At 42.5% G+C, this 18,511-nt stretch overlaps 1 protein-coding gene across 1 annotated transcript; it reads right to left on the bottom strand.

Moving 5' to 3' along the window:
* Positions 1–3,049: 3,049 nt before the first annotated feature.
* On the bottom strand, positions 3,050–7,673 carry LOC134452354 (uncharacterized). Its single transcript, XM_063202707.1, has 6 exons — positions 7,011–7,673; positions 5,870–5,917; positions 5,647–5,699; positions 5,115–5,250; positions 4,699–4,878; positions 3,050–4,371 (listed from the first exon to the last, which is right to left on the bottom strand). Exons 1-5 carry the CDS (start codon positions 7,518–7,520, stop codon positions 4,849–4,851), a joined length of 777 nt encoding a protein of 258 aa, XP_063058777.1. The 5' UTR covers positions 7,521–7,673; the 3' UTR covers positions 3,050–4,371; positions 4,699–4,848.
* Positions 7,674–18,511: the final 10,838 nt, after the last annotated feature.

The following is an 18,511-nucleotide window of genomic DNA, read 5'->3' as shown; positions in this document are numbered from 1 at the left end:
GTAGTTCTTCTTCTTTTTGTTTTCTCTCTTTGCTGCATGAAATAGAATAAGAAATAATCTTCCCTCTTATAACAGCTTTAAGCGTTTCCCATAACATAGATGGGGATATGGAGTCAGATCTGTTAAAGTATATGAACTCATCTATTGCTTTGCCAATGAGTTCACAGAAGCGACTGTCTGATAGTAGGGACCTGTCTAATCTCCAGACTCTTGGTTGTGTGACATTTTGTGAGAAGGAGATATCCATGGACACTGGTGCATGATCAGATTCGACAATTGCAGTATATTCAATTTTCTTTGTGAAAGGGAGAAGTGTCTTATCAATGAGGAAAAAATCGATACGACTATATGTGTGATGGACATGTGAGAAGTAGGAAAATTCCTTTTTGTTAGGGTTAAAGAACCTCCAAGGGTCAACACAGCCCGCTCTGTCAGTAAACTCACCAAGAGCTAAAGACATTTTAGAGCGTGTCAAAGTCCTAGGGCTGGAGCGGTCCAAGGCTGGGTCCATAACTGTGTTGAAGTCGCCAGAAATTAAAAGCTTATGTCTGTTTAAGTTTGGGAAAAGAGAGGTAAGTTTATGTATAAAGCTAACATCATCCCAGTTCGGGGCATAGACACTTGCTAGTATTACTGGAGTGCTAAATAGCAACCCAGATACGATCACAAATCGCCCTTGGGGGTCTGAGATGGTTTGAGATGGTGTAAACAATATTTTTTTATGAATCAAGATGGCTGCCCCCCGTGATTTATTATTGAAGTTTGAATGGAAACTCTGGCCTATCCAATTCTTCTTAAGCCTGATATGGTCTGCCATTTTCAAATGTGTTTCTTGTAAAAATATTATTTCTGCATTTAGCCTCTTTAAATGAGAAAAAATCTTTCCCCTTTTATTAGGCCCATTCATTCCTTTCACGTTCCAGGTAATGAAACGTGTTGGCATTACACCTATATCCGCCCTGACATTATTTATGTTATGTGACATGCTTAAAAAATGAAAAGTGGGATGTGCTCCCCAACGCGCCTGTCAATACCAAATAAAAACTTAGTAAATAATATAAAAAAGCAGTATAAAATCCCTGTTCAATAGGAGAAAACAATGATGCTTCCCCAGGAATAACCCCCCCCATAACCCCAAACATAACAAATCCTATGCCCGCCCTTGGAACATAGGCAGACTGCAGGCTCTCTTCTGACTCCTGAACCTTCCGGTACACCCTCTTCTTCTAAACTAAACTGTGAAGAGCCAGTGACCATTTAGCAGTGATAACTGGTAGTAAATTAAAACCATATTCAATTAACCATTCAATTGAAAAAGCACACAGATAAATATGCTGCCGACGATACCGTCACGTTCACTGTTAAAGTAGGAAAAAATAGGCCATGATCGTCGGTAGCCTAAACATTGGCAAAGCAACCTCCAACATGTAAGCTATCAGTTGACCATTATCTCAAAGAAAGACAACAAAAATGAAGTGAAAGAACTGAAAAGAAAACAGGTAGCCTAAAGGCACTTACCAGGGAAAAGTGAAAGAAAGAAAGAAGAAAACAAAACAATAAAAGGTCCGTTAGTTACCCATAGTCTTCAGCGTGGCCAAGTAGTTTGACCAAAACACGATGGTTACAGTTCCAGTTCAATGATATTTCAAAACGTCCTCCAAGCTGAAAAGCGTCTCCCTCTATTAAGCGCGTGAACTGTCCATATCACATCAGTCTTCCTCACCAACCACCTGTCGATCGTAATAGGCCCGTGCCTCCTTCGGTGTTTTGAAATTGAACGTATTTCCCTCGTGGAAGACTCGTAGTACAGCTGGATAACGCAGGCGGAATTTGATACCCTTATTGTAGAATGCTTGTTTAACGCCTTTGAAGTCCGCGCGTTTTCGTGACAGAGCAGCACTGTAGTCTTGGTACATTCTTAGTGTAACGCCCTGCAACCGTATCACGCGCCAGTCGTAAAGTGTTCACGGAAAAAATGTGGGAAATTCTGGGGGAAATTCTAGGCAGAATGTACAAGGACGTGGTGAATTCACGATATTGCCCGTGTTTCGTGGTTGATTTACGGTTTCAGTCTCGTGGTTGATTTACGATATGTTATTATTTTCCAGGGAAACGTTTCACTAAACATTCCAATGATATACTGTCAACATATTATGTGAGAAAGAGAGATAAAGAACACGTTTTTATCACAATATGTCTTTTAATTTTTCTTCCCGCATCTCGCACATTGTACTGTTACGACTCCTGTTGCTATAAACAAATTTCGCATAGCAACGAATCACGTCGTCAAAACGCTTAACATCGGGCTTCTTTCCAGGACACCCGGACAAATAGTAATAATAATAATAATAAAAAACCTTATGGCACCGTTGTTCACTTGGTAAGACATGATATAGTTAGAAATGTCTTAAACAATGTAAAACCGCAGCATCATAGGCCTATTCCCGACTTTTAAAAGTGTCAACCACGGGCTATAGCCTATGCAGGATTTTTTTTGCAAGGAGATCAGCTTAGAAATAGCTATTGATGATAAGAAATGTGTGAAATACTTTTGAATAGCAAAAGCTGTTTGTTTATTGGAGAGAAAAAAAAACGAATCATTGTTCATTACATTAGGCTACTCCCATGTCCAAGGTTTAGGAGTGACCACACTATTTATTTACCAAATACCTGCCTGCCTGTCTATGCCCAGCTTGCAAAAAAATAATTCAAAGGCCATGAGAAAACATGGATTTATTTAGCAGCAAGGTGGTCAGCTTAGATATAGCTGATATTGATGAGAAATGTTTGAGATACTTTTGAATAGCAGTAGGCTAGGCTGTTTACTGGAGAGAGAAAAAGATTTCTTGTTCAAATACTCCCATGTCTGTCTAGTTTCGAAGTGGCCACACTATTTACTTACCTTTACCTGGCCTTTTAAGATGCTCAGCTTCCAACAATTAATTCAAAGGCCATCAGACAACTTGGAAAAGTAAGCCTACTATTCATAACCAGTGTTTCTTTGTACAAGTAGACTATATATTGTTGAAAGAATTGAATCAGACAGGAATGAAATGTAACAATTTATTTTTAAGCTTGCATTCAAAACAGTCACCTCACATTCATAGTGGAATAGCAGTAGAACAGCACTCAACTACCACAGTTAGAGCAGCACTCATTTGTCTGATGTGTAGATAGCTGTGGAATTAAAGTTTCTACCAATCTACAACATAACAGACATTGCAATGCATTACACACACTATCAAATGCACACCCACAAAACTGTACACAGGCAGATGGAATACATGATATACATGCAACATATCCGTAAAGAGATGCAGATTATTGCCTACAGCTGAATGCATAAAGACACTAAAAGGACAAAAAACAGTCAAGTGTACTTGGTCAAAAACTTATGGAACAGGGTTAGCATAAAAGTTTGAAATGTGTTTGAACAATGTCTCCAATTTGCAGTTAAACTAAACATAAAAATAAGACACTGACAAAAATCTCTCACAGACACACAAAGCGGAGTAAACTAATTCTTTCTCTGCCACATTCACTCACACAAGCAGTGAAAAATACAGACTGATTCATACAATAAATAGATTAACAGACACACACACACACACACACACGCAGACACACACACACACTGTGCAATAAGAAGATTAACATACTAATTGACAAAAAATGCACAAACGCACACATGAGCGCAGCGCGCTTGCACACAAACACAGCAGCAGGAGTACAATCAGTGGTTATGCAGGTGATGTGAAGCAGCGCAGATGACGTATACAAGGTGCAATGACTAAAATCTAAGTGGCATGGTGAAAGAAGAGTTGGGATGGTGTCCTTGAATTATTAATGTGGTTTTCTTCAGTGCGTGGAAAAATCTGATGGCTTGTGGAAAGAAGCTGTTTCCCTGTGTGCTTGTGCGTCACCGCATGCTGTGGTAGCGCTTCCCTGATGGTAGAAGGGAGAACAGTCAGTGTGGTGGGTGAGGTGTGTCTTTGATGATGTTCATTGCCCTCTTGGAACAATGTGACGTGTACAGGTCCTGAATGGCTGGTAGGGGTGATCTTATGATCTTTTCTGCCGTCCTCAACACCCTCTGTAGCGCCTTGTAGTCTTCAGCTAGGTGGCTGCTGGCTGCTGATGAGGATGCTCTCAAAGGCACCCCTGTAGAAAGTGGCGAGTGCAGATGTGGGGAGGTCGGCTCTTCTCATCCTTCGCAGGAAGTGGAGTAGTGTCTGCACCTTTTGGATATGGTGGAGTCACGTTGTGCAGTTGGCTGAGGAGGAGAGGCACAGTGGTTGGTGCTGGGTTGATCAGGTTCAGATCCAAAGTTGCTGGTGTCGTCAGCGCTCCCTCTGAAAACTGTCTCTGTGTCTGTAAAAAAAGAGGCATGTTAATGCTGGGAATGAGACAAAAACAACAACCCCTTATCTCCCTAGAGAAAAACATGAGCATGTAGGCCTATATATGCTTGTGCAAAAGCCCACACACACAGCTACTGTCTTACAGCACACACACAGACAGACAGTTTGGCGTGCGCACACACAGATTGACAGTTTGGCGCGCGCGCACACACAAACACACACACACACACACACACACACACACACACAGAGAATATGGTATGGCGCGCGCGCACACACACACACACACACACCCCTTTGCCTGGGGTCAAGTGTGTCTTTTAGAGGTTGGCCTTACCTGCACATGTGTGAAGAGCAGGAAGATGCGAGGTTGAGGATGGACAGGCAGGACACAAGGTTGTCCTCGTGAGGCATGGAGCCGCCCTGGTCCTGATGCTGGTTGTCCATCACCATCATCATGTGGCTCATCAGACCCATTATGGGCACATCAATGCTGAACAGAAACGACTGCTTTCATCTGCACGCATGCATTCAGACACACACACAAAAGAGAGATACATAAAATATACCAAAACAAAATCACATCCATCATGACCTAGTGCTGTCGTTCTCTCTCGTTCTCTCTCTCATTCTCGTTCTCATTCTCCCTCTTCCTCTTCCTCTTCCTCTCCCTCTCCCTCTCTCTCTCTCTCACACACACTCCTCTTCCCCAACCTTTGCCTTAAAAGAATGGATTTTTTTTAAGTGCCTTACCTGCACATGTGTGAAGGGCAAGAAGGCAGGTTGAGGATGGAGCTGCCAGCCAGGGGGTCCGGAGCTGTCCTGGTCCATCACCATCATGTAGATCATCAACCCAATTACGACTCTGAGAAGGAAGAATCTCTTACACCTGTGTGCACACATTCGCGCGCATACATGCACACACACACACACACACACACACACACACACACACACACACAACAGGAAAGATTAGGTTATATGGCACATTCAAAATCAGCCCCATCACTTTAATGACAAACACAAGACACGTCTGTCCTGTACTGGGGTCACCACTGTGCACCTGTGGCCTACTGTACATCCTGTCTGTCTGTGTGCACCCCTAACTAAAGACAGACACACACTACCACTCTCTTGGCTGTATGACAGACACACACACGCACATGCCTTTCCATCTTTTGCCTTAAGTCAATGGTGTGCAGCACAGGAAGAAATGACTGTATGAAATATGTGTTGGTCCAGTGTAGGACAAAGCACCCAGTTTTAGGTTCAGTGATTTACTTACCACTGTGTGCAAAATGTTAGTGGTGACATCAACCCTCCTTCTGAAAACTGCCTCTGTCAGAAAAAAATAATAATGTTAAATGACACCATAGGATACCCTTAACCAAAGGCAGACAGACATACACTGCCACTGTCTTGGTTCTATGACACACACACACACACACAGAATTCCATCTTTTGCCTTGAGTCAATGTTTTTTTTTTTTTTTTTGCAATTGGCCTTACCTTCTGCTCGAGAGGCATGGTGCTGTCTTGGTCCTGATGCTGATTGGTCTTCACCATAGAAAATAGAAAAGATCAAAAGGTGTGACTTGACAGATTCCACACACACACACACACACACACACACACAAACACACACACACACACACACAAGCGCGCACACTCACACACACACACACACACGCGAGAGATACAGGGTTTATGATACATAAAAAGCCCACCTACATACTGAACATAGTTGTCTGCAATTTCCATGTCTACCTCCATCACTCTGGCCACCATATTCCCAAGCCTGTTAAGATATTTGTCTGTGTACCTCCAGACTCTGTGTTGGGGCCACCACTGTGCAAATGTGGCCTACTGTACACCCTCTGTTTGTTTTTGTGTGCACTATTGAAGCTTTGAATATCATTGCATCTGTATGATGATTACACAGGCTGCTATTCTATTCACCTTGTCATGGAGAAACACTAATGACAGTTCAGTTCACACAGACATGCACAACACACCACAGGAAGAAATCGTTGTTTACAACATACGTATTGGCCCAGTGTGTAACTTGTATGGGGTAAATACAACATATTTCATGATCGTATCGTGGTAAAACAAGCAATCAAACCTCCGACTGTCATCATAACAGTCTTAGAATATTTCAAACGAGTAGCAAACCTAGCTAGCCCATCGTAGTGATTAATAAGAGGTATTTGCTTAATGGCTTCGTGACGAACATCATCAATAATGTAAAGCAAGCAATCACAACATCTGCGTATCGTTGCAAAGACTTGTCAACACGTTTAGCTTTACAAAGATTTGTTAAAACGAGTGGAAGCAAGCCCTTAGTGTAATTGCTATTGCCATTGCCTTCGTGTAGCTTTCAAAAGAAGAAATGTTCAACACCCTTGTCATGTTAACATCTTACCTACACGTTGTCTGCCCATAACTTAGTACTGTACAGTGTGACAAATAAACACAACGTCTGAAATAAACAGAAAATTACGAAGTGAGTTCCGTTAGCTTGAAGCTAAAATATTAGCCAGATGAGCTAGTTGGTTGTCCCGAGGTGGTTAAATGTTTGCTCTCCGACTGAAAGTCAAGTTGTAAAGCAAACGAGATGTATATTTAAGCATTTACATCGAAAGCTTACCGTCAATTGAGTGATAGCTGCAGTAAAATCCATCCAGTACTTTTGAAAAGTCCCGCTTGTGTTGTCGTTTCGTCGGCCCGTAACTGACGCGGAGTGCCACTGAAATCTCTGTCGCAACTCGAAACGCGATTGGTCAAATCTCTGTAGCTGCCTGGCAAATCTCTGTCGCAAAACGAACAGTGATTGGTCAATTCTCTGTAGCTCAAACTCGACTGACAGGCTGCAGGCCCCACTGTACCCTGTACAAGGCGGATGAGAATTCCGGTGCATATCACAAAAGCTGCCGTTCCCTGGTTCTGGTTCTGTCGCGGCCGGTCCCCGCCCCTGTGCAAAAATGCCAACGCAAATGCCAACGCATGCATATCGTAAATCAACCACGTAGTTACTGTACCCTGTACAAGGCGGATGAGAATTCCGGTGCATATCACAAAAGCTGCCGTTCCCTGGTTCTGGTTCTGTCGCGGCCGTCCCCGCCCCTGTGCAAAAATGCCAACGCAAATGCCAACGCATGCATATCGTAAATCAACCACGTAGTTTTCAATGCATATCGTAAATCAACCACGAGACTGAAACCGTAAATCAACCACGAAACACGGGCAATATCGTGAATTCACCACGTCCTTGTACATTCTGCCTAGAATTTCCCCCAGAATTTCCCCCAGAATTTCCCACATTTTTTTCGTGAACACTTTACGACTGGCGCGAGATAGGGCTCCGCCCTGATAGGTGATAGTGTTCTGACTTGCCCATTGAAGTAATCGCTCCTTCTCCTGGTGGCTTTGGAAACATACCAGAAAGGGTCGCGGCGGGGGGTGGTCCTCGTTGTCGGATATCTTGCCCACTCTGTGCGCGCGCTCCAGCACTGGAGGCGAGTCGAACAGGGCATGGTCGCCGTCGCCGGTAATCTCCATGAACAAGTTCGCCATAAAGTTAACTGTATTCCCCACACCCTCGCTGCCCTCTGGAACATTTAAAATCCTCAAGTTATTGCGGCGTGATCTGTTTTCTAAATCTTCGATTCGGTCCAACAGTGCCGCATTTTGGGCTGCCAAAGCTTCCACAGCTGATTCGGCGGCACAGATCTTGTCAAAATTATCACCTGCAAGTGATTCTGCCGCCGTCAGTCGTTGTTGCACAGAGTTCACACTCTCTGTCAAAGCATTCACTGTAGTCTGTAACGGCACCAGTGATTCTTGAATGAGGGTAGAAATATCTTCTTTTAAACTTTCTCGCTGCTTGGCCAGCTCTTGTACTAGCTGAGTCATGGTTATTCCGTCGCTGTTGGGAGGGCTAGCTTCTGATGCCATGGTGGATAGCTTACTAGCCAAGGTGTTTCGCGTGGTCATCAAAGAAGGTTTTTTTTGTTTGGAGGTAGCCATTCGCTGTTCAAGGTAGCATAACACTGTAATGTGCGTTAATTACACCACTCCTACGGTAAAGGTATTACATTTGGTCACATAAATTGCAAATTCGGTCGGAGCTCTTCACACACGCAGCCTACTCCTTCATGCCAAAACCGGAAGTTCCAAGACTCAATATTTCTAATGAGGACAACTTTGTCTAGTGTTTCATGTCCACTTTAATGTTATGCAGCTTTACATGAAATATCATATTTTGTAAAGGGATCTTAGAAATTACATTTCCAATACATTTAAGTTATATTCATGGGACCTGGAGAAGGTGGGGTCTGTTTTAAAGCTGTCTACCTTCAATATAGGCCTAAATTGCATGGGGAAATCCTGATTAGTGTTCATAGTACGGCCCTCGTAGGACTTTTGCGGCCCTTGTAGGAATTTGAAGTGGCCCCTCGAATAAAAAAGGTTCCCCACCCCTGACTTCATTGCTGCATACCCCCAGGTGCATCAAATAAAGTATGCTGCACTTTCCGGTCATCCCTGGGTCTAGAGATGGGCAAAATGAGTTTATTAGTTACAATCTAGGGCCATATAGACCTTGTTTTTACATGCACCGTTGAACCAGGTGATCATTCAGCCAGCCAATCACATGGTTGAACTGGACAGGTGAACCCAGGTCATTTGGATGTGGAACTGGTTTGTAAGTAGGGCTGGGCGATATGGACAAAAAACTATATCACTATATTGCACAATTACCTACGTTTTCAGTTATTCTCTTTATTTGCTCTTTATTTTTTTCATGTTGAAAACAGCCTTTCTTTAAAATGGATCTTTTTATTGTTATTTTTACAGTTACATGAACTTATAGTGTGTATTGTTGTGACAATATGAAATGTAATTAAATGATATTCAATTGTATACAACTGATAAAATTACTATCACGATATAAATGATATAGGAGAAAGGTCACGATATACACCTTTATATCACGATAATGATATACTTTGTATATCGTCATGTTGCCCAGCCCTATTTGTAAGTAATGACTCCATTTTTCCCATCCCTTGTCCCTGTGAAGTGGCCCAGTCTGTCTTGATTCTGCTGTCCTTAACTCTGAGCACCACAAAGGCTGAAGCGCAGACATCTTTCTTCTCTTCTTAAAGTATTTTAGTAGTATTTTCTATTTAGTACAACACCTGTTATTCATATTTTACGACTGCCAAGTGTAATAAACAGTCATCTTACCTTTAGGAGCCCTGTCTGTCACTGGTGTCTATAACAGCAATACTGGTAGACTGGTGGACTGGTAGACTGGTAGACTGGTAGACTGGTAGACTGGTAGACTGGTAGACTGGTAGACTGGTAGACTGGTAGACTGGTAGACTGGTAGACTGGTAGACTGGACTGGTAGATGTAGGTGTAGCAGCAGTAGTAGTGTCTGGGACATCTGTGATCACCCTCTTTTTATAAGCCAGGAATGATGTAAGGGTGTTTGGGGTGACCTTAGGCCCAGGGACGCCGGTCAGCAATATTGTTCATTATTTTCCACAACCCGAGTACTTATTCAACTATCAGTGTTGTGGGAAAGTTGAAACCTGTTACCTATCAGGTTACCACCACCCCTCTCCCCACACACAAACACACACACACACACACACACACACACACACACACACACACACACACACACACACACACACACACACACACACACACGAACACACACACACACACACACACACACACACACGCGCGCGCGCGCGAATGATGATGGTTAATTGTTAATGATTGATTTTTGATTCATGATTAAAGTTCATATAGTTGCAATTGAAGGCATCAATAAACCATATAAACTGAAAATATGTCATTCCCATAAAATTGAGTAGAATACGTGATAATGCATTTTATGACCCTGATTGTATCTTATCTTATCTTATTCTATCTTATTTCCATAAAACTACTCAGTTGTTTCCAAGGTAATTAGGCAGAAACAATACAAGGATGCTTGGGTGGTCGTTTCTATGCAATAAGATAGGAAGAGGAAGAGGAAGAGGAAGAGGAAGAGGAAATATTGCCCATTACGGCCCTGATGTAGCCTAATTACTATGAAACTACTTAGCTGCTACTTAGCTTACTGGCATACCTACCTACTACGATGACACAGTAGCTGTCTCCATTGCTATTAACTATAAACTGCAGCGCAATTGCACTGGAAACCGTATAGTTATTTTTGCTGCTATTAACTAGAAATTATAGCGGTATTGCACTGGAAAACGTATGGTTATTTTGCTGTTGTTACTGTTATTACCATAAAATTACACTGAAATTGCTGTGAAATTACTATGAAATGACCACCTTATTACCGATGCGTAAAGTAAAGTGTTATCAACTGGATGGCCATTATGAAGTATTCCTCTCTCTGTCAATCCCCCCCCCCCCAACCCTCTGTGTCCCCACCCCACCCCTACCTCAACCCTACCCCTAACCCTTAACCCTACCCCTACCCCCCCCCCCCTCCCCTCTGTGTCCCTACCCCCCCCCCCCCCTCCCCTCTGTGTTAGTATCTGTGTATCTGTAGACTGGGGCAGCTGCTGTCTCATTCCCACTCTGTCACTAGCAGCCTGGCCTACCTCCAGAGCACACACACACACACACACACACACACACACACACACACACACACACACACACACACACACACACACACACACACACACACACACACACCTTTCCATGTACGCAGTGTCAAGCCTGGTTTAGGCTCGTCCTGCAGAGGGGGGGCGGGTTAGTGGCTGTTTGTATAGGCTGCAGTTGCAGGACGAGTCTAAACTAGGCTTTAGTGTCTGGGATTGGATAGCAGGAAAATGTCCTCTGATCTCAGATTTGATTTATTATACATTAATAGAAGAAGAGAGATCTGCACACTGTTGCTGCTCCCAGTTTAATAAAGGATGCATAACTTCCGGTTTAATGAAGGATACATAACTTCCGGTTTAATGAAGGATACATAACTTCCGGTTTAATGAAGGCTACATAACGTTTCCACCTTCACGTGGCCTGTATCAGGTGTCCCATTATATAGTATGATTTTTCAGATACTTGTTCAAGTATTTCTACTAACTGTAAACATCTATGCAAACGTGGCACATATGGTTGTATTCTGAAAAGCCTAACAAAAAAAGAATATGGCGGTAACGTGAATGTAATATAAACTCTATATAACTTTGGGAGATGTAAATTAATGGTCCGGTCATTTTTGACCGAAACACCATGAATGTAACAAGTTGGTGTATCTTCCACAATTCTTTAGGAATTTCATTATATTTTCATTTTGGCCATTTGAATAGGTAAGCTGGAGGATATCATGAAGTGTCATTTGTGTATGATGAAAAATAGAGAAGTTATTTAAGAATGAAGTTTTCAAAACGGTCATTTTTGACCGTAACATAACCAGAGGGATATACTGTAGGTATATGGCAGCTGTGGGCTAGTGGTTAAAGAAGAGGGTTTACATCAGAGGGTTGTCTGTTCAATCCCATCATTCCACTCCCTATCTCACTCCAAAGAATTCACACATCCAAAAACAGGCAGGACATACAGAGTAAAAGGCAGAATCACTTCTCCATTTACTGGTACGCCCTCGTGGACTGTTTTATGTGGGAAATTACTATGAAATGACCACCTTATTACCGATGCGTAAAGTAAAGTGTTATCAACTGGATGGCCATTATGAAGTATGTTTCTCTGTGTCCCCACCCCACCCACCCCTTACCCTCTGTGTCCCCTCTGTGTCCCCTTACCCTGTGTGTCCCCACCCCACCCCTACCCTAACCCTACCCCTAGGTACCCCTATCCATTTACTGGTATGCCCTCGTGGACTGTTTTATGTGGGGAGAACAAAGAGACAATTGAAAACCAGGATTTTTGAACATAAATGTGCAACAAAGTAAAATGATGACAAATCCAGTGGCAAGACATTTCCATTCTGCAGGCCGTGGTGCAAATACGTTGAAATGTATGGGTTTAGAACAGTTCAATCGATCACCATGAGGGGGCGACAGAGAGAAGTGCCTCCTCCAGCGAGAAGTCTGGTATATTTTTTACTTGAACACCTGAATACCAAATGGGATGAATGAGGAATATTTTCTTTGCTGTTTTCTGTAGATGTAGTCATGTTTGGGTTGCATTGACTATTATATATACATGTATATTTACTGGATGGTGCATACAGTGGTTTCTAGGGCTGGGTAAATTAATCGAGTTAATCAATAATAGATGGAATCGAAATTCACATAATCGATTCACAGGGCACAAAATCGTTTTTTTTTTTGGTTCTTTTCCTTTTTGTTCTTTTTGTTTAATGTAGGTCTATGGAAAATACCCAGTAGGTATTAGTCAATTAGGCCTAGGCCTACTTATTACAAATTAACAATCTGTTAACACTGTCAAGCCACAGCCCTTTGACATTTTTATATAAAAATAGGCAACAGCATCTTTGGGGGAAATCCTGGCACCAAGAAGGGAACGGATTGAATCGATTCGGAATTAATCGAATCGAATCGAATTGAATCGTGATTAATCGATTCAAAGCCCTAAGAATCGAAATCGAACCGATACAGGAACATGGCTGCGATACCCAGCCCCAGTGGTTTCCAAACTTTTTGTGTGGTGACCCACTTTTGGATCTAAGACTATTTTTGCAACCCCCCACCTGCCATTTTATCACTTTTTTTTGCTAAACTTTAATGTAACCCACAGGAAATAGATGTATTACCCATAAGGGAATATTGTTACCGACAATTTATGAAAAGGTTAGCAGCGAATCAAATAAAATGAAATAAAATAAATACTGGTGAATGTGAAAATACAGTTGTTAGCAAGGACACGTCACTGATCACAGAAGTCTTACTATTGCTGTATTGGTGGGTAATGACAACCTGACAGATATGCAGATAAAAGGATGTTTATTTGATCATGATATTGATTTACATTTATCATTTCTCAATCAAATAATCTCCAAAATGAGTGGTGAGTAGTCATGGTGATCTTCTGGTGTTCAGAGAGGGAAGAGCAGGAAGCCACTGAAGGTGCTGCGGTTAGAGGTATTATCCCAGAGCCTGTCATCTGCTGGTAGCACCATGTTTACTGTATCTCCCTTCTCCAGCTGCAGAGTCAGGCCACCGGACAGATAGGTGGGATATCTATCAGTGTGATAATCCTGCAGCCACATGAGCTGCTGTCCATTCTTATGCATCCTGATACTCATGATGTGTAGGTCCAGCGTATCCGCAACAGTGAACCTGAAGTAGTAGACCCCCCTGACTGGAGCTGTGAAGAAGCCAGTTGTGCTGCTGTAGGCCTCTCCTACATTGGTGATGACTCTACTGAAGACCAAATTCAGGTGATTATCCCCAGCCTCTATGGATCCTGAGTCAGTCAAACCTGCTGAGAAGGCCACCTTGGGTGCTGATTTGATCTCATTCTCCAGATTATCCACTTCAGTCTCAGTGGCTGCCAGTCTGGTCTTCACTGCTGTCAGCTCTGCCTCTTGTGCTGCCAGTCTGGTCTTCACTGCTGTCAGCTCTGCCTCTTGTGCTGCATTTTCCTTCCCCAGATCTTCCATCACAGTTTCACTAGCAGCCAGTCTGGTCTCCAGATCAGCCAGCTCCTGCTCATGTGCTGCACTGTCCATTTTCAGGACCTTGACTTCAGTCACAATGACTTCACTGGTCGTATTTAGGTCCTGTATGGCAGACTCGGTAGCTGCCAGCCTGGTCTTAACTGCTGTCAGCTCTGCTTCTTGGGCAGCATTCTCCTTCTTCAGATTGTCCACCTCAGTCTTCATTTCTACTTCGCTGTCCTGTAGCGCCCTCTCCAGTGCCTCCACCTTATTCTCACTGACTGCCAGCCTTTCTTTCACTGCTACACTCTCTGCCTCACTGACTGCCAGCCTTTCTTTCACTGCTACATTCTCTGCCTCACTGACTGACAGCCTTTCTTTCACTGCTTTATTTTCAGCCTCCAGTACCTCCACCTTACTTTCACTGGCTGCCAGCCTTTGATTCACTGCTACATTCTCTGCCTCCAATAGCTTAACGTCATCTTGGGTGTATCTTAGCATTACTCTCTGCTCCACCACCATGTCTCTGAGTTCCTTCAGCTCAGCAGAGACGTCCAGCTGGGTAGAGACTTCAGCAGCAGCAGCAGCAGCCCCAGTGCCCTGGCTCTCTGTCTGGACTTCAGTCTGGGTGCTCCGAGTCTGAGCTCCACACATGGAGAGCAGCAGCACCAGCAGTGAGATGGCAGCCCTCATCTTCCAAGTCACTGTAAAATAAAACATTCAACAGAGTCTGAGTGGCTTGCACCGTGGAAATAGTAATAACTGAAATGCAAAAATATTGAGTGGAGGTTTGCACACACAACCACATGCGCATCCACAACACACACACACACACACACACACACACACACACACACACACACACACACACACACACACACACACACTCACTCACTCACTCACTCACTCACTCACTCACTCACTCACTCACACTCACACTCACACTCACACACACACACACACACATCTTTTTTAAAACAGATTTAAGCCCCAAGATAGCTAAATGTTTTGGGCCAAAACATGCCTTGCCATTTTGGCAACCTTCAGAATGAGTCCCCGAGCCTAAAGTGGCCCAAATTTGGCATGCCAACCAACCAAAACAAACCATACATTGGCAAAGCTCATCCAAACCCCATTTTGAATGTCCACTCCACAGCCTTAAAGGTGCCAAAAGGACTTCTACACACCATCAAACAGCCAAATAGTATCCACACCCACAACTGGCCACAATACACCAAAACACTACCATAATGCAGCCCTGTGTGACCCTAAATGTAGCCATACAGTAACTAAAAAGAATTTCATTTGCATTTTCATTTGCATTAGAAAGCAAGAAAACAACCATATACCACATGAATACTTATTGCTTTCATGCCGAAATTTCTTTTTAATTACTGTATTTATTCATTAATTTTAATTATTTATTTAGCTGGTTATAATACAGGTTACCTGTACACTTAAATGTGATAAAAAAAAAAATGAAACAGGTATATTTATATTCCTAGTTAACAAACAGAAAGTGAAATGCATTTCATTATACTTTATTGCCTCCAAATGCTGTGACTGGTTAGGGTGGGTAAGTGGCTGGATTTGGTGGATAGGTATAGCTGGATGGGATGTGACTGAGGTCTGGATGACTTGGTGGGTGCTTGAATATCTGGGATGTCTGGGTACAGGGATTCTGGGTGCTTGGGTGTCTGGGTGCAAAGGGCTTCTTGTTCTCATCTTTGTCCTCTAGCCAGTAATGCCAGGTACTGTATTGCTGCCTTGGTAGATCACATTCAATTTCTTTTCATTACATCTAGGAAAGATGGAAAAGAGACAAAGAATTACTACATGCAAACATGATGCATGATTTACTCCTGAAAGTTGTCCCTATTGGTGCTTCCTCAAAGATAATTATTAGGTGAAACTAATGTGAATAAAGTGGTTACAAACTTCACGTGGAGGTTACAAATAATATGTATGATACAGTTACTGTCTTTGTATGCTTCATAGAAGGTTTTAAATTAGGTTTTAATTATATTTTTCAGTGTCAAATGTATGTGCAGTTTAAATCTAAATTTACAGAAATATAGGCCTATTCTTTTTCTGTTTGAATTGTGGATGTATCATAAATTTCCACAGGTAGGCCTACATATCATTTGTACATTTTGTACACTGAGCAGTCATGGGTAAGCGGTTAGAGCGTCAGACTTGTTGCCCCAAAGGTTGTCGGTTTGACTACCGACCCGCCAGGTTGATGGAGGGAGTAATTAACCAGTGCTCTCCCCATCCTTCTCCATGACTTAGGTACCCTGAGCATGGTACCGTCGCGCCGCACTGCTCCCTTGGGGAGCATCACTTTACTTTTGATTTCATTGGCTATAAAAATAGAATGCCACCATAGAATACATTTATGATACATCCACAATTCAAACAGAAAACATGTATAATTGTGTGCATGTTACATATAAAATGCAGTTATACATCTCACCCTGAAAACTAGAAGTAAACACTATGAACATTATATGAAACAAAGAAAGTGATTGTATCATACACATTATATTATCTGTAAATGCTATGTACCTTTTTTTGCACTTTATTCATTCTAGTTTCACCAAATAATGTTGTATGGCGAAACACCAAAAGGGACCACTTTCAGGCGTTAATCATATATGGCATGTGTATATATTTAGATAAATACTTGAACAAGGGCTTACTATTCTAATTAATTTCCCCTGGTTTTTTTCTGCATGGGAAACCTTAATGCTTTTGAGATCCGATTTGGTTGACCCTCCTGCAGGTGACTGCAGCGCCTGTCAGTGGTGGCAGCATAGCATCTGAAAATAGAATGTAGATTTTTTTTAAAAAATACTCTATGAGTAGTACGGTATATTGTACTTACAACCATCTCATTTCCATGAGTATAGCAAGGAATTTTACTCTCCAGAGTAATTGCTAGCTGACGTTGGCCAATTAGCGGCAAAGTGAAATGTTTCAACACATCAACACAATCAAATGTAACTGAGCATGACATGAGGGTAAGACTAGATATATTCAGGCCACAGTTGTTGTATAGGCTATTTTAGCTTCTGTGCATACAGTTTTATGCATAGTTTAAAAACATACTGTGCATTGTTTCAGCACATACTGTAAACTACGTGGAACACGATGGTCATCATGACTTTTATTATAAAATCAACATGAAAACCTGCATGCCCCTTATGTTGAATTATCGGTTGAATTTACGTTCATAAGAAAACAAATCAACTGCACTTACCTTCATAAACTGAAGTCTGACATCTCTGATGCGGGAGAAACTGAAGTTAGGCAAGCATGACTCAGGAGTTTCTCTAACGGTTGCAGCAAAAATACTGAATCAAACCAAGATATCGCAAAAGACGCCCACTCAATGCATAAGCGTGTGCTCAAGTTGGGTCTCCTAAGGGGGCGTTGTCCCCTACTACTTCTCATTTCGAGGTGTTCGTGCAAGACGTGCGCTACCGCCATCTACAGCGCTAAGGGGACTTCATTGATTCTCAACCTCAGGACTCCGAAAGGTCTCCTACCCGAAGGTCTCCTAAAGGGGCGTTCACGCAACATAAAGTGGATACTGGAAAAGAAACAAAATGACGCTTCTTGTTAGATCCACCTTCTTTGGTTGAAGTGTGGCAGTCTTTTGTATGCACTGTAAACCCAAACATGTTCAACAAACTCAAAAAATGAGAGGAAACGTATTGCCATTAACGTTTTAATTCTGTTACAAAACGTTTTATGTAAAAACTACATCATTTCAGGCATATGAAGGATGCAAAATCTTTAAGAAAATGGTCAAACTTTAGACCTAACTCATTAGTATATTTTTAGTTTTTAGAGAGAGTAGTTTATTTGTCACATACAAATCCATAACCAAGGTTAGGCCTAAAGCCTGTAGTGAAATGACGGTTCTGGTAAAACTCCACACCTTGCAGAAATAATTAGACTGAAAATGTCAACATAAACACACACATTAAATAAATAAGCAGGATAGAAAATGTCCATAGATCTGATGTCAGATTGTCCATAGATGTGTCGATCGAGGCGAGAGTTGGACGCGTCGCTTACAAAGCAGACAGCTGCGCAGTGTCCGAGGCACAGCTGGTGCCGAGACGGAGACTACATCGCGGGTGGCAAAAACTGCAGGCTCTCACCCCACGCTATTCTGACGGTCTCCATTCATATGGTGTCCGTGGACCCAGTAGTGCAGTAGTGCAAGGCTTGTCGCTTGTTGGGATGATGTTCTTTCTCTGTCGGGCAGGTAGGCTATGTGCATTCTGATCTCATGGAGGTCCGTTGTGCTGCGGTGATCTGACAACATCGATTTCAATTAATCAATGAAAACAAAAATGTAGACGGCAATAAATAGTAGGGCTGTCCGCAAATAATCGAATAATCGTTGGTCGACCAAAAAAAATTCTAGTCGACCGAATCCCATTGGTTGATTGGTCGCAGCGGAGGGGGGAAAAAAACAGCGTCTCGTCTTAGGGCTTTCAGGACTCTTAACT

The sequence above is a fragment of the Engraulis encrasicolus genome, chromosome 7, assembly GCF_034702125.1.
Source record: "Engraulis encrasicolus isolate BLACKSEA-1 chromosome 7, IST_EnEncr_1.0, whole genome shotgun sequence".
NCBI lineage: Eukaryota > Metazoa > Chordata > Actinopteri > Clupeiformes > Engraulidae > Engraulis > Engraulis encrasicolus.
The sequence above is the reverse complement of the archived record's forward strand: the minus strand, read 5'-3'. Positions and strand labels throughout refer to the sequence as shown.